The sequence below is a fragment of the Pantherophis guttatus genome, chromosome 4, assembly GCF_059756535.1.
Source record: "Pantherophis guttatus breed Tessera chromosome 4, ASM5975653v1, whole genome shotgun sequence".
Classification (NCBI taxonomy): Eukaryota; Metazoa; Chordata; class Lepidosauria; order Squamata; family Colubridae; genus Pantherophis; species Pantherophis guttatus.
This window is the reverse complement of record NC_142066.1, coordinates 64,086,209-64,103,572: the sequence shown is the minus strand read 5'-3', so window position 1 is coordinate 64,103,572 and position 17,364 is coordinate 64,086,209. Positions and strand designations below refer to the sequence as shown.

Genomic DNA, 17,364 nt, shown 5'->3' with positions numbered 1-17,364 from the left:
AAATAGTGTTTCTTCCAATCAAATAATGAAGTAGAGAGTGATGGGAAGAAAAAAAACATAGATACAAACTAGGAGATATAGGCAGCATACACAGGATCAGCCATAAAGGATTCAAATGCCTATTCACTAACACTCACAGTTTAGGGAACAAACAGGGTGAACTTGAAGTACTAGTACACAAAGGCAGGTATGATATAGTTGCTATAGTTGCTGAATATTGGTGGGATGAAATTCATGACTGGGATGAAAGTATTCAAACTATTCAAAGGAAATACCTAACAAAAGAGGAAGTGGACATGCATTATATGTAAGAGATCACTACATCTCTACAGAAATGCACAAAGGTGTTGATAGAAACAAGGACTTGATAGGTGGATAAAAATGCCAAATCCTGTCATTTGGCTGATCGTACCATGAATCATAATAATAACTAATAAAAAGGCCATACTGCTTGAATCTGCACCTTCACTACACCAATATATTATAACACCCTAGGTTTTTAGGGTGAAATCAATGTGAATGAAGGCCAACATCTGGCAGTTGTATACATAATAACAATAGCTCCAAGACCTTAAAAAGGATAGTCTGATAGATTAAAATACTGTGGGATTTTTGAATACAAACTGATACAGTCTTAGTAATACATCAAATTTAACTATGGTTGAAAAAATAAGTGTGGACAATTGTGTGGCTATATCACGTGATAGTAGAACAGAAGACAAAGAATTGGAGAAGGTCATATTGTACCAAGATCTGAACATCAAAATAGAAAGAATTTGGTACAGTGGTTATCAGCATACTGGATACCATACCCAAAAGCCTTGGACAACACTTAACCAGAACTCAGAATCCAAAAGTACAGAATCAATAATCACAGAATCACTCATATATATACACATCAATGATCCTAAGCCACGCCCATGCTCCGAGCCATCCGGGTTGGTCAGATGGCTCGGAGCATGGGCGACAAACAGTCCCCATTGGCTGACCTGTTACCATGTCTATTCCAATTCATAAACCCTCATATACTGACACCCCTCCCTTCATGACTGGAATAGACATAAAACTGAATAACTTAATATTCTTCCCAGGGTGCACTCCACCCAATGGCTTGGTCATTATATCTGCCAAATTGTCCTCTGAAGAACAGTAAAGCAAACTAATTAATTTACGTTTGATTGTTTCTCTTACATTACAGTATTTAATATCCACATGCTTGCTTCTATTCTTTACTCTTTACTGTACTCTTTACTGTAGCCATTTTTATGGAAGCAGCATTATCCTCAAACACCATTACAGCTTCAGTTACTTTTACGTTTAAATCCTTTAACAGCTATACGTACCAAGTTACCTCTGAGCAAAGCTCAGACAGAGTAATAAATTCTGCCTCTGCTATAGAAATGGCTACAGTTGTTTGTTTTTTGGACTTCCAACCAATTAAAGTCACTCCAAACAATACCACAATCCCAGAATTAGACTTTCCGATTTTTACATCATTGACATAATCACTGTCAACATAAATTTCAATTCTTCAGAGATCTGTATCTGAAGACCCAAGTTCACAGTTTCCTTCAAATACTTGAGAATCCTTTTTATACCCATCCAATGCAATTGCGTTGGTGCAGCAAAAAAGCGACTTAAGATGCTTACTGCACAAACTATGTCTGGTCTGACCACTGTGACAGATATAACAAGCACCCTATTGCAGACTGATATATCTCTTGATCACAGGCTTCACTTTTGTCCTTACCCAAATTGTTGTGAAAATCTGTGCTCATAGGTGTTGGAACAGATACAGGAATGCTGTGGTTATATCAAAATGCCAAATTTTATGGCTACATGTCGCTGCCAACGCTAGTGCCAAACTTATGCTTTCACTGTTCACCATTGGTGCGAATACCTCATCATAGTGCACATTTTTCCTTTGTGAAAAACCTTGTGCCACTAACCTTGCTTTATACTGTACCTCATCGTTGGGCAGTACTTTCTTTTTGTACACCCATTTAGATATCTTGACTCACAATAGTAATGACCTATGTCTGGAAATTTGATCTTGTGGTTGTAAGTCCCTCCCAACTCCTATAATCTACTCAACATGATCTTTTATCTGACTTTTCTTCAAACTTTAAGAACTATTACATCATTTCTTTACCTGTAAATGACTTTTTCTGTTTTAATCGCAATAATATATGTGCGAATAACCGCTTTAAACTCAATGTAAATTGTTCTAAACTTGACTGTAAAAAATATGATTTTTGTAATAGAGTTGTCAAAGTCTGGAATGCTCTACCTGATTCAGTTGTCTCAGCTACAAATTTTCACAGTTTCAGTCACAAACTGATTTCCATGGACCTTACTCCATAGTTAAGTGGTCAGTAGAAGGAGGTAATAAGTGCACTAACGTACCTATTGTCCCTGTCATTTTTTTTCTTTTATTCTTGCTTTTATTTTTGTTTGACAAATTCAAATGAATAAATAAAATAAATTTCTGCACACAGATACACATATTTTCTTTAAAATGGGGAGTATTCTTCACCATATTTAATAAAAACAAGGTTCTAAAACATAAAAACAATGTAGGCCAGAAAGCAGTAGATTTGTCCATCAGTGCAGTTAGAGGTATATTTAAGTTTGACTAAAACCATGTGGTTGTAATTCTGATGGGTTGCCCTTGTTTATTAATTGACTCTTTGTGAATCACAGCATATAATACATAGTCTGGCAAAAACTTGATGGATTATCAAAGGAAGAAAGCATTTAAAAAATCTATTCTGATATTAATATTTCTGTTGACTTTAAAATAACTTTCTAATTATAACTTTAATGCATAGAAAACTCTGAATTTATTTGAATACATGCATGTCAAATTAAAACAAACCTTATTTATTAAAGTCATTGCATAAACTAGTAATTCTGTATCAAGTCCATCCTTTTCCTCCAAAATTTCCATGACACTGGACCATAGTTTGAAACCTGAACAAAGAAATATTAATATTATAAAGAAGAATTTAATTTACCTGTATTAGTTATTTTTTTTAAAAAATACTTAAAAGAGAAAACATAAATGGATTAATATTTAAGAGTCCAATTCTATATATTATTTCTGGAAGTAAAACTCCTGACATGGTTGAGTTCAATATGCTTAGTACTGAAGTCCATAATGTATTCCTTCTACTTCTTCCTACAGTGTTGCCAGCTTATGCCTGCTTGCTCAAATGTCTTACTCCATAGCCTCAAACCAACAAAAGGTTATGGGAATGAGAGGCAAATACAATTTGTGTTCTTATAGAAGTAGACCTCAACTTACAAACACAATTTGGACTGAAATCTCAGTCACTGAGAGAAGTGGTTGTTAAGTGAGATGCCCACATGATTGCTTCATTCAATGAATGCAATCCTGGCTCTCCCAGTGGCATTTGTTAAATGATCACATGGGATATCATGTAGGGAAAATCTGCCATCATCCCAGACAAATGGTTGTCCAATCATTTCTTGATTCCTTCAATGATGGAGACTAGGCATTCTACTGATTAATTGTTTTTATTGTCAGGAAATTTCTCCTTAATTCTAGGTTGAATTTCTCTTTGATAAACTTCCATTTTTTGCTTCCTGTCCTACCCTCAGATGCTTTGGAGAATAAGTTGACCATTTCTTCTCTGTAACAGACCCTCAAACATAGAAGTCTGCTATGAAATCACATTAGTCATTTTCTTCATTACTAGATGTACCTAGTTCCTGCAACCATTCATCATACATCTTAGCTTCCAGTACTCTAATAATCTTTGTTGTTTTTCTCTACACTCTCTCTAGAGTCTAAACAATGGTTTGTATTGTGGTGACCAAAGCTGGATGCTATATTCCAAATGTGGTCTTACCAGGACAGTATAAAACAATGCTAACTTTTCATATGACCTTAAAACTATCCCTCTGTTGATGCAGCCAAGGACTGCATTGACTTTTTTGGCAGCTGCAGCATACTGCTGGTTCATACTTACATAGTTGTCTATCTAGAACCCTCTCACAGTTACTGCTGCTGAGCCAGGTATCACTTATTCTATACCTGTGCATTTGGTTTTCCTTGCCAAAGTATTTTCTTACCACTTGTCACGAGTGTTTCCAGGATTGCTGTGGCTATCTGCCTACTCACAAACAGTATGGTTTTAATCAAGCCATCTGCTGTTGGCAATTACCTGCAAGCCTTCCCCGCCCTAGTTAATTGCAGGTTAACTCCCTATATAAGCAAGGACCTTTTGCTTGCTACCCGGGCCTAGTCTGATCTAGGCCTAAATGCACAGCTCCTGCAGGAAGCTTGTTGCAACGCCGCAGATGGGAGAAGAATGCAGATAAGGACTCCAGACGCCGCTACAGAGAGACTCCCACGGATGCTTGCCTTTTGCTGTTTTGTAGCATGCAAGCTATCATCGGGACTGCTGTTGCTGGACCTTCTTCCTCCCACAAGCTTCAAGCAATGTTTGCTTGAATTCTATTTTTTGGGATAGGGCCCAGACTGTCAAAAACCAAAAGTGTTGGCTAGCACCCCCAGCCCCCAGCTTGATGTCATTTGCAAATTTGATGAGTTCCCCTTCTATCACCTCATCTAAATTATTTATGAAGATGTTGGAGAGTACTGGGCCTGAGGTAGAACCTTGGTATATCCCACTTCATGCTTCCCTGTATTTAGTAGATGTAGTTCCATTGAGGACTACACGTTGACTGCAGTTGATCAACCAATTATAAATTCATCTGCTGGTGACACTGTCACCATTATTCTGTTTTACCAAGAAATGTGGATAAGTCTTGGAAACCTCATTTAATTCTTTGAAGTTCTTTAATGAAGAGAAGGTTGCAGAAGAAGCAATAGTTTCACCATCAAAGATTCCAAATTTTAAAAATGATTATTTTGAATCAATTGCCAATTGCTCTGGGGGTAAAGCAAACTCAGATTTTACTCCTTTGTTGTTGTTGTTGTTATTGTTTGCACATTTGAGTCAGTGTTGACTTTTGTGACTGTCTGATTAGTCCCTGCAGCTTTCTTGGCAGGGTTTCAAAACTGATTTTCCACTTCCTTGTTCCTAGGGCTGAGAGAAAGTGACTGGTTCAAGATCACTCAGCTGGCTTTGTGCTTAAGGCAGGACTAGAACTCAAGGTTTCCTGGTTTGTAGCTAAGTGCTTTAACAACCACACCAAAATGTCTTTTAACTGCTACAGAAGTTTTAATTTAACTAAATTTTAATGTAATTAACAACTAAAGAAAAACATATTGTTTCCACTCAGTAATGTCCATTCCCTAATCTATCATAAAGTAGTTTTAAGGTATCATTTAATTGTCTTCATTTTTACAGACTTTGAAACATTGAGGACAAAGAGATCCCCCCTGAGTATAATCCTCAAACTGACTTGTAAAGAGATAAAGAACATTTAATTCATGTATCTTTTGCATATCAGAAGATTTATAAAAATCCTGATACCCTTCCACAGGAGAGAAATAAAAGATATTTTCCATTAGGACCACTATTCATATCTTTAGTACAAATTATTGTGTTTGTTTGATCATTTTGGAAAACAACAACAAAAATATAAGTTTCTATTAGGAGATATTCCTGATTCTAAAGATGCCATCCCTCTATTGCATTGAGCAATCTTTTATAACCCTTGAAGATGAAATGATAGGATATCAGCAGTTGTACAATTTCCTTGATAACTAATCAAGATTGTATGTTACTACGTATGTTGCTGGATTGGGAAAAATTCGAAACAATCCTTACAGAGAAACATCAGCAATATGATGGGAACATTATAAGAATGAAGTAATTGTCTTTGGTTCCAAGAGATTGGAAGTCGTATAAGATAAATAAAAAATCCACTTTTACTTCATATTACTTCATATGGAGAGTGAGTTTAGTCTAGTGGTTAAGGCACCAGGCTAGAAAGTAGGAAAACGTGAGTTCAACTGTCATTTAATAATAATAATAATAAATAAATAATAATAAATAAATTTAGCCATAGTTGAGTTGAGAGGGAGTGACTGGCCAGAAGTAAGCAGTTGGCTGATTTTGGTCACTCCCTTTCAACCCAGTCACTCCCTTTCAACCTAACCCATCTCACAGGGTTGTTATTATGTGGAAAAATAGAAAGAGAAAGGTATGCTGGGTATGTTTGCTGCCTTGAATTATTTGTAAACATAATAAAGGTGTGATACATCTGAGTAAGTAAATAAATGAATGAATACTTAAATAAACATTTGCAGAGTTAGACAACAGACTCGATCCTACTGAAACTGGGAAATTAAACAAGTTTGGAGGTCTCTGTAGATGGATGCCAAATTTCTTATATGATGAATTAATTCAAACAAATTCTAACTAGTTCTATGTAGAACCTGAAAAACAGTATTACTGTCTTCTCATCTTTGAACTACCTGGCAATCCTTTAGTCATCCAGGACACCAGTTCATGGTTGCTTATAACATGCCAAATTAACCCTTTTTACAGAACATTCATTGCAATTGTCTCAAGAGAGATACAACCAATGCTGTTGTATAATAAACATGTACTGGAGACTATGACTAATCGCTCTTTTGCTTTAACAAATAATTCACATATTTTTCCATTCATTCCATCCAATCTACCCCTCCATTTTAATCATTCCTTTCAACAATTTTACTCTAAAAACCCATGAACTCTATAAACATCTGGGTTTGTGTTTGAATGCTAATGTATAGTTTATGAAACAATATTAAGTATGTTGATTAGTTTTGGGCTTCTTTTCCCAAGTGTAACCAAAGGAAAATATCGAATGACCCCCGCACTATTTTTGTAGTGTAAGTATTTTTTAACAAATAGAATAAGCCACAATTATTTCCCCTCTTTTTAGAAGAATAATGACTCACCTCTTTTTGCATCGACAGTAGCCACTGCTTCAATAAGAAGGGATGAATTGGATTCAGTATATTCCACGAAAACAAGGAGCAATTTCAGTGCTGTCTTTACAACCAGGCGAAACTGCAAGGGAAGAAACAGCTATTCATAAATCAAACTGTAAAATTTGCAGAATGGTTGTTTCATTTTACTGCAATGCAGGCTAATCCTATGTGGAAATAGGCAGTAGGCAGTGCAGTAGGAGTATCACTATACCCAAGTCACTGATTGAAGCAAAATATGCTTCATCTTCTAAATTAAATGTCAAAGTAAAACAAAAAGCAAATCCATAAAACATGTACAAATAGAACTGATTAATCTAGCCTAGTTCCCTACTCTTTTTAATCATTCTTTAGGTGCTATCTAAACAATATTAATTACTGATGCCGTACTTCCACCCTCCCAAAACATATGGACCTTCTTTATCCTGAGTCATAACTATTAATTTAAATGATTCACAGAATCAATTTGATTGGACTTAAGAATCAAACTGGCTCTGGGTAATCATACCAGAAGTTGAATACATAAATGGATGAGTCACATGGCGTTGTATTCTGAAACACTCTATATAAAGTAACAGAAGCCCCCAGTATAAAAGTTTTCCAAATTCTAGTATTAGCTTTCAGTATCAATCCAATGGATCAGAGCAAGCCATTTTGGCACAGGATAATGAAAGATATCAGAACTCTAGCTACTGAGTCAGTTGCAGGACATGCTATATTTTGCTTGACAAATTGTCTGTTTTTAAAAAAACTATTTATCTCATGTCCTCAGCAGCTGATAGGAATAATGGTATTTTACCATACGTATTTTTTGAAAATTTATTTTTATTGCTCTTAAAAAATAACAGAAATCAAAGGGGAAAGACCAAAATACCAAGATAAATAATGCAAATACATACAAAAACTACACATAAAAATGCTTTAAAATGGAAAAAATACAACAGAAAAAAAGAAACATAGGTCACCATTATAACAATTAACAATTACAATTCTACATATAATTATCTAATATAAACATTATTCATATATTTCTAATCCATTTATACAATTACCATTCTTTTGTAACCTATTTTGAGTATTTTGAGTAAACGTGTTCCATATTTCATTTTACCTAGAGCAGTGACCTGACTGCGTTATATTAAATGTTAAACTAATGAACAGTTCTTCAATTGTTCCTCTTTCTAAAAGGGAATAAGATTTTGTAGTGTTTTACTGGTTCTTAAATAAAATCACAAATTACTATATCACTATTTTATTGTGAGAATTAAAAAGGCTATAGAAAGGGTCCGAAATACCCACTTCACTACAATTTCCAACCATAGTAAAAACTGAATAAAATAACTTGTTGATTTCAGGAAGCAAAAACATACTATGTATGATAACTGGTTGGATAAAAATACTAGCAAAAGGCTGCTTAGCTGTCCTTGATCCTTTTGATGCTTCCTGGAATGTACAGTAGTACTTCACGGACACATTCCCTTTACTCTGATGCATGGCTCTTTATTGTGTATACTGCAAGTTTAACCCAGATCCTCTTTTTGCTGGAGAAACAAAGACTTTAGTCATTTTATTGGAGCAATATTGCTAGAATATGTGAACTGAAATTGGGAAACATAAATCTAATAATGCTAGTTCCAAATTTTAATTTGAGGTCAAGCGTCAAATTAAAGTTTGGAATATTCAATACCACTGAAATTTTAGAAAGATTTAAAGTGATAGAATATCTATTTCTAGAGAATTCTGTTTTGGTAGAAACAGATGATATTCTAATTTAGAATTGCATTAGGTTTTCTTCTTGCTTTTTTCTATGTGGTTGTAAGTCTAATCATCTTTTATTTTCTTGTTCAAATTCAGAAACTATGTGTATTGTGTAACCACTTTTATTTTTTTTAAAAAATGCTCAGTTATCATTAACGTATAACAATTGCTGAAAAACTCTGAAAAATCCTACTTACCTTGTATTATCTATTTTTGTATTTATCTTTTAATTTTTAAATATATTTTCCCTCTATGCTTGTGTTTATATTTAAAGGTGATCTTGAATATAAATAAAAGGGGATTGATTCCTAATTTATTCACAGAAACAGAATATTTTCTATAATGAAATGTGCCATATATATCAAAAATTCCCTTAGTTAAATAAATGAATGACTGAATACATAGATTTAAAATGATGTAATTTGGCAAGAACGGAATTTGGACTGATGCATAATTTTAAAAAGCATAGAATATGTTCAGAGAGAAGCAAATAAAGTGTAGAAAGTATGAATTACTCAGGCTAAAAACGGGAATGAATGTGGAAAAGTAAATTTAAGTATCAAGACCCAAATCTTGTTAACAACATAAAGATATGCAGTGTGTTATACAAACGGTGGTTTCCAGTAGCTAAGAAATTGGGAAAACCCTAAAACAGCATATTCACTGATTGTTTTTTGCTAGCTGGGTCTATTTGAAATCCTTAAAAAGTACAGATATGGCTCAGAACTATGTTAAAAAGAAAAACTGTAGTAAAAATCTCCAAAAAGAAAAACATTCTTACCTTAGACCCAATTAGTATGTACAGCCACTGGATGGTTTCATTGTGATTTATTACTCCATTCATCCCATCAACATAGAGCATAATTTGTCCCAGTGCTAAGAAAATAAAGAAGATTTTTAAAAATTGCTATAGTTAACAATTTGCTATTACAAGCAAAAATCATACAATTATCAAATGTAAATTAAAAGGGGTCACTGAGTTGATCAAGAGCCAAACTTTGATCAGACTGAAATGGAAGTTTTTCACAACTTAAATACAATTTCTTCTATTGGCATATACTGTAGTAGTCCTTGATGTACAGTCATTTTTATTTAGTGACCATATGAATTTACAATGGAACTGAAAAGAGTGACTTATGATTGTTTTTCACACTAACAACCACTGCAGCATCACCATGGTGACCTGATCAAAATTTGGACACTTGGTAACTGGCATGTATTTATGACGGTTACAGCAGTGGTGAAATGTAAAATTTCTTACTACCGGTTCTGTGGGTGTGGCTTGGTGTGTGTGTGTGTAATATGACTGAGTGAGCTTGGCCAACTTTTTTTTTTTTACTTTTAAAACCATTTTTTCTACAACCCCTTCGGCCGAAGTGGTTGTAAAAAAATGCTTTAAAAAGCCTCTGACGATTCAAGCTGAGTTGTCTGATTGGCAGAGGCTTTTTTTCTTTTAAAAACATTTTTTCTACAATCTCTTCGTCCAAAGAGGTTGTAGAAAAAATGCTTTTAAAAGCCTCTGATGATCCCAGCTGAGCCGCACGATCATCAGAGGCTTTTAAAAGTATTTTTTCGGCTGAAGAAGTTGTAGATAAAAATGCTTTTAAAAATAATTTTAAAAAGCCTCTGATGATTGCGGGTTCAGCTGGGCATGGGGAATGGGCAGGGATTTTTGCTACCGGTTCTCCGAACCACCTGCCACCATTGCTACCGGATCGGGCGATTCGATCCAAACCAGGAACATTTCACCCCTGGGTTACAGTGTCCTGGGGTTATGTGATTAACTTTTGTGAACTTCTGGGAAACTAGAAGTTTACTTCTTCTGCTGCTCACTTAATAATCATGTTACTAACTTAACAAGGTTGTTGAGAGTGTGGTGGTGAGACAACTTCCTCGATTCCTGGATGAAGCTGTCTATCTAGATCCATGCCAGTTGGGCTTCAGGACAGGTTACAGCACGGAAACAGCATTGATCGCATTGGTTGATCATCTCTGGAGGGCTCGGGACAGGGGTTGTTCCTCTGTCCTGGTCCTCCTAGATCTCTCAGCGGCTTTTGATACCATCGATCATGGTATCATGCTGCGCCGGCTAGAGGGGGTGGGAGTGGGGGGCACCGTGCTATGGTGGTTCTCCTCCTTCCTCTCTGACAGCAGTCTGTGTTGATGGGGGGAAAAGATCGACCTCGAGGTTCCTCACTTGTGGGGTGCCACAAGGGTCAGTCCTCTCGCCCCTCCTGTTTAACATTTATGTGAAGCCACTGGGTGAAGTGTCAGCTGTATGTTGATGACACGCAGTTGTACATTTCAACCCCAGGCCACCCCAATGATGCCCTTGATGTGATATCCCGTTGCCTGGAGGCCGTGCGGATCTGGATGGAGAGGAACAGGCTCAGACTCAACCCCTCCAAGACTGAGTGGCTGTGGCTTCCGACGGTCCGATATAGTCAGCTAACACCATAGCTGGCTATTGGGGATAAGATCTTACCCCCCTCAGAGAGGGCTCGCAACTTGGGTGTCCTCCTGGATTCATGGCTGTCTTTGGATGATCATATGACGGCCGTGGCCAGGGGGGTTTTTATCAGGTTCGCATGATCTCCCAGTTGCATCCATTTCTGAATCAGGACGCCGTGCGCACACTCACTCACGCCCTCATTTCCCGTCTGGACTATTGTAATGTTCTCTACATAGGGCTTCCCTTGAGGAGCACCCGGAGGCTCCAACTGGTCCAGAATGCAGCCAAGCGAGTAATAATGGGAGCAACTTGTCATTCCTATGTAACACCCCTCTTGCGCGAGCTGCACTGGCTCCCGGTGGTCTTCCAGGTGCATTTCAAGGTGTTGGTTATCACCTTTAAAGCGCTCCATGGCTTAGGACCTGGTTATCCACAGGACTGCATTCTGCCACTGACCACTGGTCAGTTGGCATTCTGCCATTGACCATTGCCTCCCACCGACCAGTATGCTCCCACAGAGACCAGTACGCTCCCACAGAGAGGGTCTCCTCAGGGTGCCGTCGACCAAACAATGTAGGCTGGCGACCCCCAGGGGGAGAGCCTTTGCTGTGGGGGCCCTGGCCCTATGGAATGAATTGCTCCTGGACATACGAAGGATCCCCAACCTCCGCGCCTTCCGTCGTGCTCTGAAGACCCTATTATTCCAGCAAGCTGGTCTGGCGGGATAAAGGATTTTAATTGGCTTTTGATAGGGGTTTTAAATAACAATTTTAGCTGGGTGTTTTAAATTTGGCCAGTGATTGAATTATTTTAATAAATTTTTAAATTTTTGTCTTGTATACTGTTTTTACCATGGCTGTTCACTGCCCTGAGTCCTTCGGGAGAAGGGTGGTATATAAATATAATAAAAGTAAAGTAAAGTAATTCCAAGCTTGTTGGAGAAGGCTGAAAGGGGCAAGGATTTAAATGGCTTAGAAATGGTCGTATGAATGAGTAATGAACTGGACTTTGTTAAGAAAACTGATGGAGATTGTGGAATAGACTTATTATATTCAATAAGAAAACAACTGTTGGACTTATCCCAACTTGGTCATTAGAAAGAAAAAGCCTTCAATCTGCATTTGTATGAAAGGTTTACTTTTACTAAAGCCAATTGGTTACAAGATAGGATAAAGCCGACCTGACATTGGCAAAGCAGCAATGGGGTGAAGCAAGATGGCAGCACTGACATTCTGCCACCCTAAAATGAAAGAGTAGTCCTAGAAGAGAGAGAAAGAGAGGGGAAAAAACCCCGGGTGGTTAAAAAGCTACTTCAATGGGATTTATTGGGGTATTTACCATGGAATTTTCAAAGAACACATGGGGTTCGCACGTGGTGCGCATCGATCCACTTCGTTTCAGAGAGAGGATAGTCCTTGCATAGGATTAAATGGCGAAGGTTATTGAGAGTGTGGTCGCGCGACAGTTCCCACAATTCCTGGAGGAAACATCTTATCAAGATCCGTTCCAGTCGAGTTTCAGGTCTGGGCACAGCACGGAAACGGCATTGGTCGCGTTGGTTGATGATCTCTGGAGGGCTCGGGACACGGGCTGCTCCTCTGTTCTGGTCCTGTTAGATCTCTCAGCGGCTTTTGATACCATCGACCATGGTATCATGCTGCACCGGCTGGAAGAGTTGGGGGTGGGAGGCACCGTGTTGTGGTGGTTCTCCTCCTTTCTCTCCGACCGGTCGCAGTTTGTGTTGGCAGGGGGGCAGAGGTCGACCTCGAGGCCTCTCATCTGTGGAGTGCCGCAGGGATCGGTCCTCTCGCCCCTTCTGTTCAACATTTATGTAAAGCCGCTGGGCGAGATCATCCATGGTTTCGGGGTGAGATACCACCAGTACGCTGATGACACCCAGCTGTACATCTCCACCCCAGGCCACCCCAATGATGTCCTTGAAGTGATGTCCCAGTGCCTGGAGGCTGTGCGGATCTGGATGGGGAGGAACAGGCTCAAGCTCAACCCTTCCAAGACTGAGTGGCTGTGGTTCCCGGCATCCCGATATAGACAGTTGACTCCATCACTGACTATTGGGGGCGAGTCTTTGGCCCCCACAGAAAGGGCTCGCAATCTGGGAGTCCTCCTGGATATGCAGCTGTCCTTGGAGGAACATCTGACAGCTGTAACTAGGGGGACCTTTTGTCAGGTTCGCCTGATTTGCCAGTTGCGGCCCTTTCTTGATCGGGATTCCCTGTGCACAGTCACTCATGCCCTCGTCACCTCTCGCCTTGACTACTGCAACGCTCTCTACAAGGGGCTCCCCTTGAAGAGCACCCGGAGGCTCCAACTGGTCCAGAATGCAGCAGCGCGGGTACTGATGGGAGCAGCATGGTGCTCCCATGTAACACCACTCCTGCGTGAGCTGCACTGGCTCCCAGTGGTCTTCCGGGTGCGCTTCAAGGTGTTGGTTATCACCTTTAAAGCGCTCCATGGCATCGGGCCTAGCTATCTTCGAGACCGCCTGCTGCTACCAACGACCTCCCATTGTCCCGTGCGCTCCCACAGAGAGGGCCTCCTCAGGGTGCCATCAGCCAATCAATGTAGGCTGGTGACTCTCGGGGGGAGGGCCTTTTCTGTGGGGGCACCTACCCTCTGGAATCAGTTGCCCCCAGAGATAAGGAGAATCCAAGACCTTAGTGCCTTCCGCCGTGCCCTTAAAACCCACTTTTTCCAGCAAGCCGGGCTGGCTTAAGAAGAAATTTTAAATGTTTTCATTGGTTTGTATTTTTAATTTTGGGCCAAATTTATATATATTTTAATTGTTTTTAATATTTGTATTTCATGTTTTTTAATTCTGGCTGTACACCGCCCTGAGTCCTCAGGGAGAAGGGCGGTATATAAATTTAAAAATAAATAAATAAATAAAATAAATAAATATTAGAGTTTCCCCCTATGAAGATGGGAATCAAGAATATCTTTAAATAATGTTCACCTTCAATGATGGTTGGTATTGGATGTTTTTTGGGGGAAGCAAAGGGGACGTGGTGACTGGCTTTAATAGGCTGCTCTGGAAAACTGGATGGATGCACCTGAGGATTCTTGGCAGTGTTAATTGAACTGTGATTGGATTAATGACTCAGACAATGGGGAATGGGCCAATATACTTTGGATCCAATTTTTTAAACTGCTGTCTGGATTGCAGATATTTAGTGGAGAGGTAAACTTCTCCCACTTGAAAGTCCTTTTGCTGGGAGCGTTTTTTGTCTACCTACTTTTTAGTTATTTCATGCGCATCTTCTAGTGCCCTGCACACAACAGGCCAGGTAGTTTGAAGGGATTTAATTCATTCTTCTAATGAGGTGGTTTGGAGGCTCAGCTGATGCAGTTCTGATATGGCTACAAAGTCTTGGCTGGTCGCCATTCAGAATGGCATGAATTCAGTACTGCTATGCAACTTCTGCATGAAGGTTAGAGGAGGTTGGACCAGTTGTCCTATTGGTAACTGATGTAACATCTAAGGTACTGCTCCAACACGCCATTTGTATGCTCACATGCACCATTCATTTAAGGTCACTATGAGGAATTAAATCCCTGAGTAGACCCAAATAGTTAGAGAAATTCTTGCCTGAACACCTGTCTGAAATGATTCAGTCTGGGATCCTGTGAAGCCTGTAGATGTCCTGCACGAAGAGCTTTGCCAGAGTACATGCAGAGGGGATTTAGGAGCAAGCCACGATATGTACTTATTTAGAGAAGAGGTCAATGACAACCCAGATCATTCTGTTCCCAGAGATGTCTGGAAGCTCAACCATGAAATCCACAGAGATTTCTTTCGAGGGTGCCATGAGTTGGTGACTGGTTGTAGTAACCCAGGTAGTTTGCCAGAGCAGCCTTTTGCTGCTGCACACACTGAGACGTTAGCAATCTATCGCTCTAAGTTCTTCTTCATGTGGGTACACCAGAACTGATGTTTTAGTTACAGTTCGCTGTAGGACGGGTAGCCATTGGCTTTCAGACACGTAATGATGGTTTCCCACCCAAGCGAGGCCATCACAGAGAGTGAAGTCCAATTGCTGGTGGGTAAACCAATCATCCCTGATTAAGGACATTTTCAGTGCATGTACAAGATCATCACCCACTTGAGGCACCGTTTTGGTCTGCGATCTTGAGAATCTGGAACTTGGAAAAGGCATCCGCCAAGAAATTCTTCTCCCAGGTAAATAGCATAGGATGAAATTGAAATGGTTGAAATACTGCATCCAGTGCACTTGTTTTGGAGATAGCTTTTAATGAGTTTTTAACGCTTGTATGTTCTTGTGGTCCATGCACACTACAAAAGGGGCTTTGCTACCTTCCCAAAAAATGCCTCCAGGTGCAGAAGTACCCACTGCACTGGATAGGCTTCCTTTTCCCAAACTGCCCACCTGCGATTTGCATTTGAGAGCTTTTGGGAGGTGTAACACAAGTCTGCAAGGTTCTTTCTTTATTAACTGAAGGAGAACAGCCCCCCTGCTACATCACTGCCATCAGCCTGGATGACAAAAGGTGTGTTGGGGTCCGGGTGCTCAAGGATAGGTTCATCAGTGTTTAAGTTTTGTTAAGTTTGAATAAGAGTTTAAGTTAGGGTTAGGGTTAGGTTTATCAGAATAAATTGTTGGGAAACGACAAGAGAAAGATATAAAGAATAAGGATAACTATTATTCTAAAAATAATAGAAATTGCATATTGAACTGGCTATAATTATAGTTTACAATGAAACTAAACAGATAGAGAGCAATAGAAGATGAGTTGTTATGTGAAACATACATAGCTAGTACAATTAAGTTTCTGTACCTCTCAAAATGTAATTCTGGTAGTTCTGGTCTGCCTCAGCTCCCACTTTTATTAAACAAGCCAGGCCTTCTGCTATAACAAATTCATGAACCAAATCCTTGTCATCCTGTGAGAGAGAGGACAAGGGAAAAAAGACAAACGATACATTTTGTAACATACTGAAAATAAAGTGACAGTGGTTTTCACCATTCAGTCATGTCCGACTCTTGGCGACTTTATAGGCAAGTGCTCTTCACGCTATCCTACCAAGCACAGCTTCTTTCAGTTGTTTGTATCAGTTTTGATGGTATCAAGCCAGCATGTTCTTTGCTTGCTCCATTTTCTTGTTTTACTAAGCACATACAGACTTCCCTCCTTTAGCAACTAGTTGTGGCTATGGCAGTGATGAAAAAGCAATTTTACAACCAATCCTTGCATTTATAACTTTTTCAGGTCTGTAAAGCAGTGTAGTTCATTTAAAAGACTGCTTCATTTAACGGCTGAGTTGTTGGTACCAATTATGGTTACTAAATGAACACTAATTTTTGGATGAAAAACTGTTCTATCTTGATGTAACCATTCTTCAAAAAACCATTCACCCAAAAACTAGGATGAAAAAGATTTTTGGTGTCCAAGAATGTTTTAGAAGATGTATCATAATCTAAATGGCATCAATTTTGTCCCTTTTATTCTTCCTTTCCCTAACTACAAATGCTTTAGATTAGCAGTCCCCAACCTTTTTGGCACCAGGGACTGATTTCGTGGAAGACAGTTTTTCCATGAACCAGGAGGGAAGGGAGGAGGAGCATCCAACCTAGATCCCTCACACGGACAGTTTACAGTAGGGTTCACGCTCCTACAAAAATATAAGGCCTGATAATGTGAGGTGAGCTGAGAGGGTAATGCTAGTGCTGGGGAGCAGCTGCAAATATAGATGAAGCTTCGCTCACTCACTCGCATGCCATTCACCTCCAGCTGTGCAGCCTGGTTCCTAGCAGGTCATGGACGGATACCAGTCCATGGCCCAGGGCTCAGGACCCCCTGCTTTAGATAAAATGAAAAAGCTTTATCGTTTTTCTCCTTGTTCCCATGTGCATAGATTTTTACTCACTCTGCTTTCCTCCATATGACTTTTCTTCCTAGAATTTGGTAGAAACTAAATCACCATCTCTCTGCATCACTTAGACTGATGTTCCAGTCTAAATCTTCCTACCCATTATGACAACTAAACATATATTAAAAATAATTTAAATAAATTCTGTAGATTGAGGGATTGGCAAAGAGTAATTGCAAATCTCCTTTCTATTTTTCACAGTAACTTTTTTTCCAATTTACAACTATATTTTCTTTCTTGCCTCTACTTTCCATACCATAAAACACAAAAGCAAGCTAATTTCTTTTCTCATTTTTGGATTATTAAAATGTAGAAAGTGACAGGTACAAT

The 17,364-nt window shown here is 39.0% G+C and overlaps 1 protein-coding gene across 12 annotated transcripts in view; it reads right to left on the bottom strand.

The window, feature by feature from the left end:
* The window catches only part of FHOD3 (formin homology 2 domain containing 3), a 273,301-nt gene that overhangs the window by 139,442 nt on the left and 116,495 nt on the right, over positions 1-17,364 (bottom strand). For all 12 annotated transcript variants that reach the window (XM_034416311.3, XM_034416312.3, XM_034416313.3 and 9 more), the window contains exons 5-8: positions 15,942-16,047; positions 9,456-9,550; positions 6,887-6,998; positions 2,879-2,973 (exon numbers count right to left, since the gene is read on the bottom strand). In XM_034416311.3, coding sequence (XP_034272202.1) covers positions 2,879-2,973; positions 6,887-6,998; positions 9,456-9,550; positions 15,942-16,047 — 408 coding nt within the window. The remainder of the gene's footprint in view (positions 1-2,878; positions 2,974-6,886; positions 6,999-9,455; positions 9,551-15,941; positions 16,048-17,364) is intronic.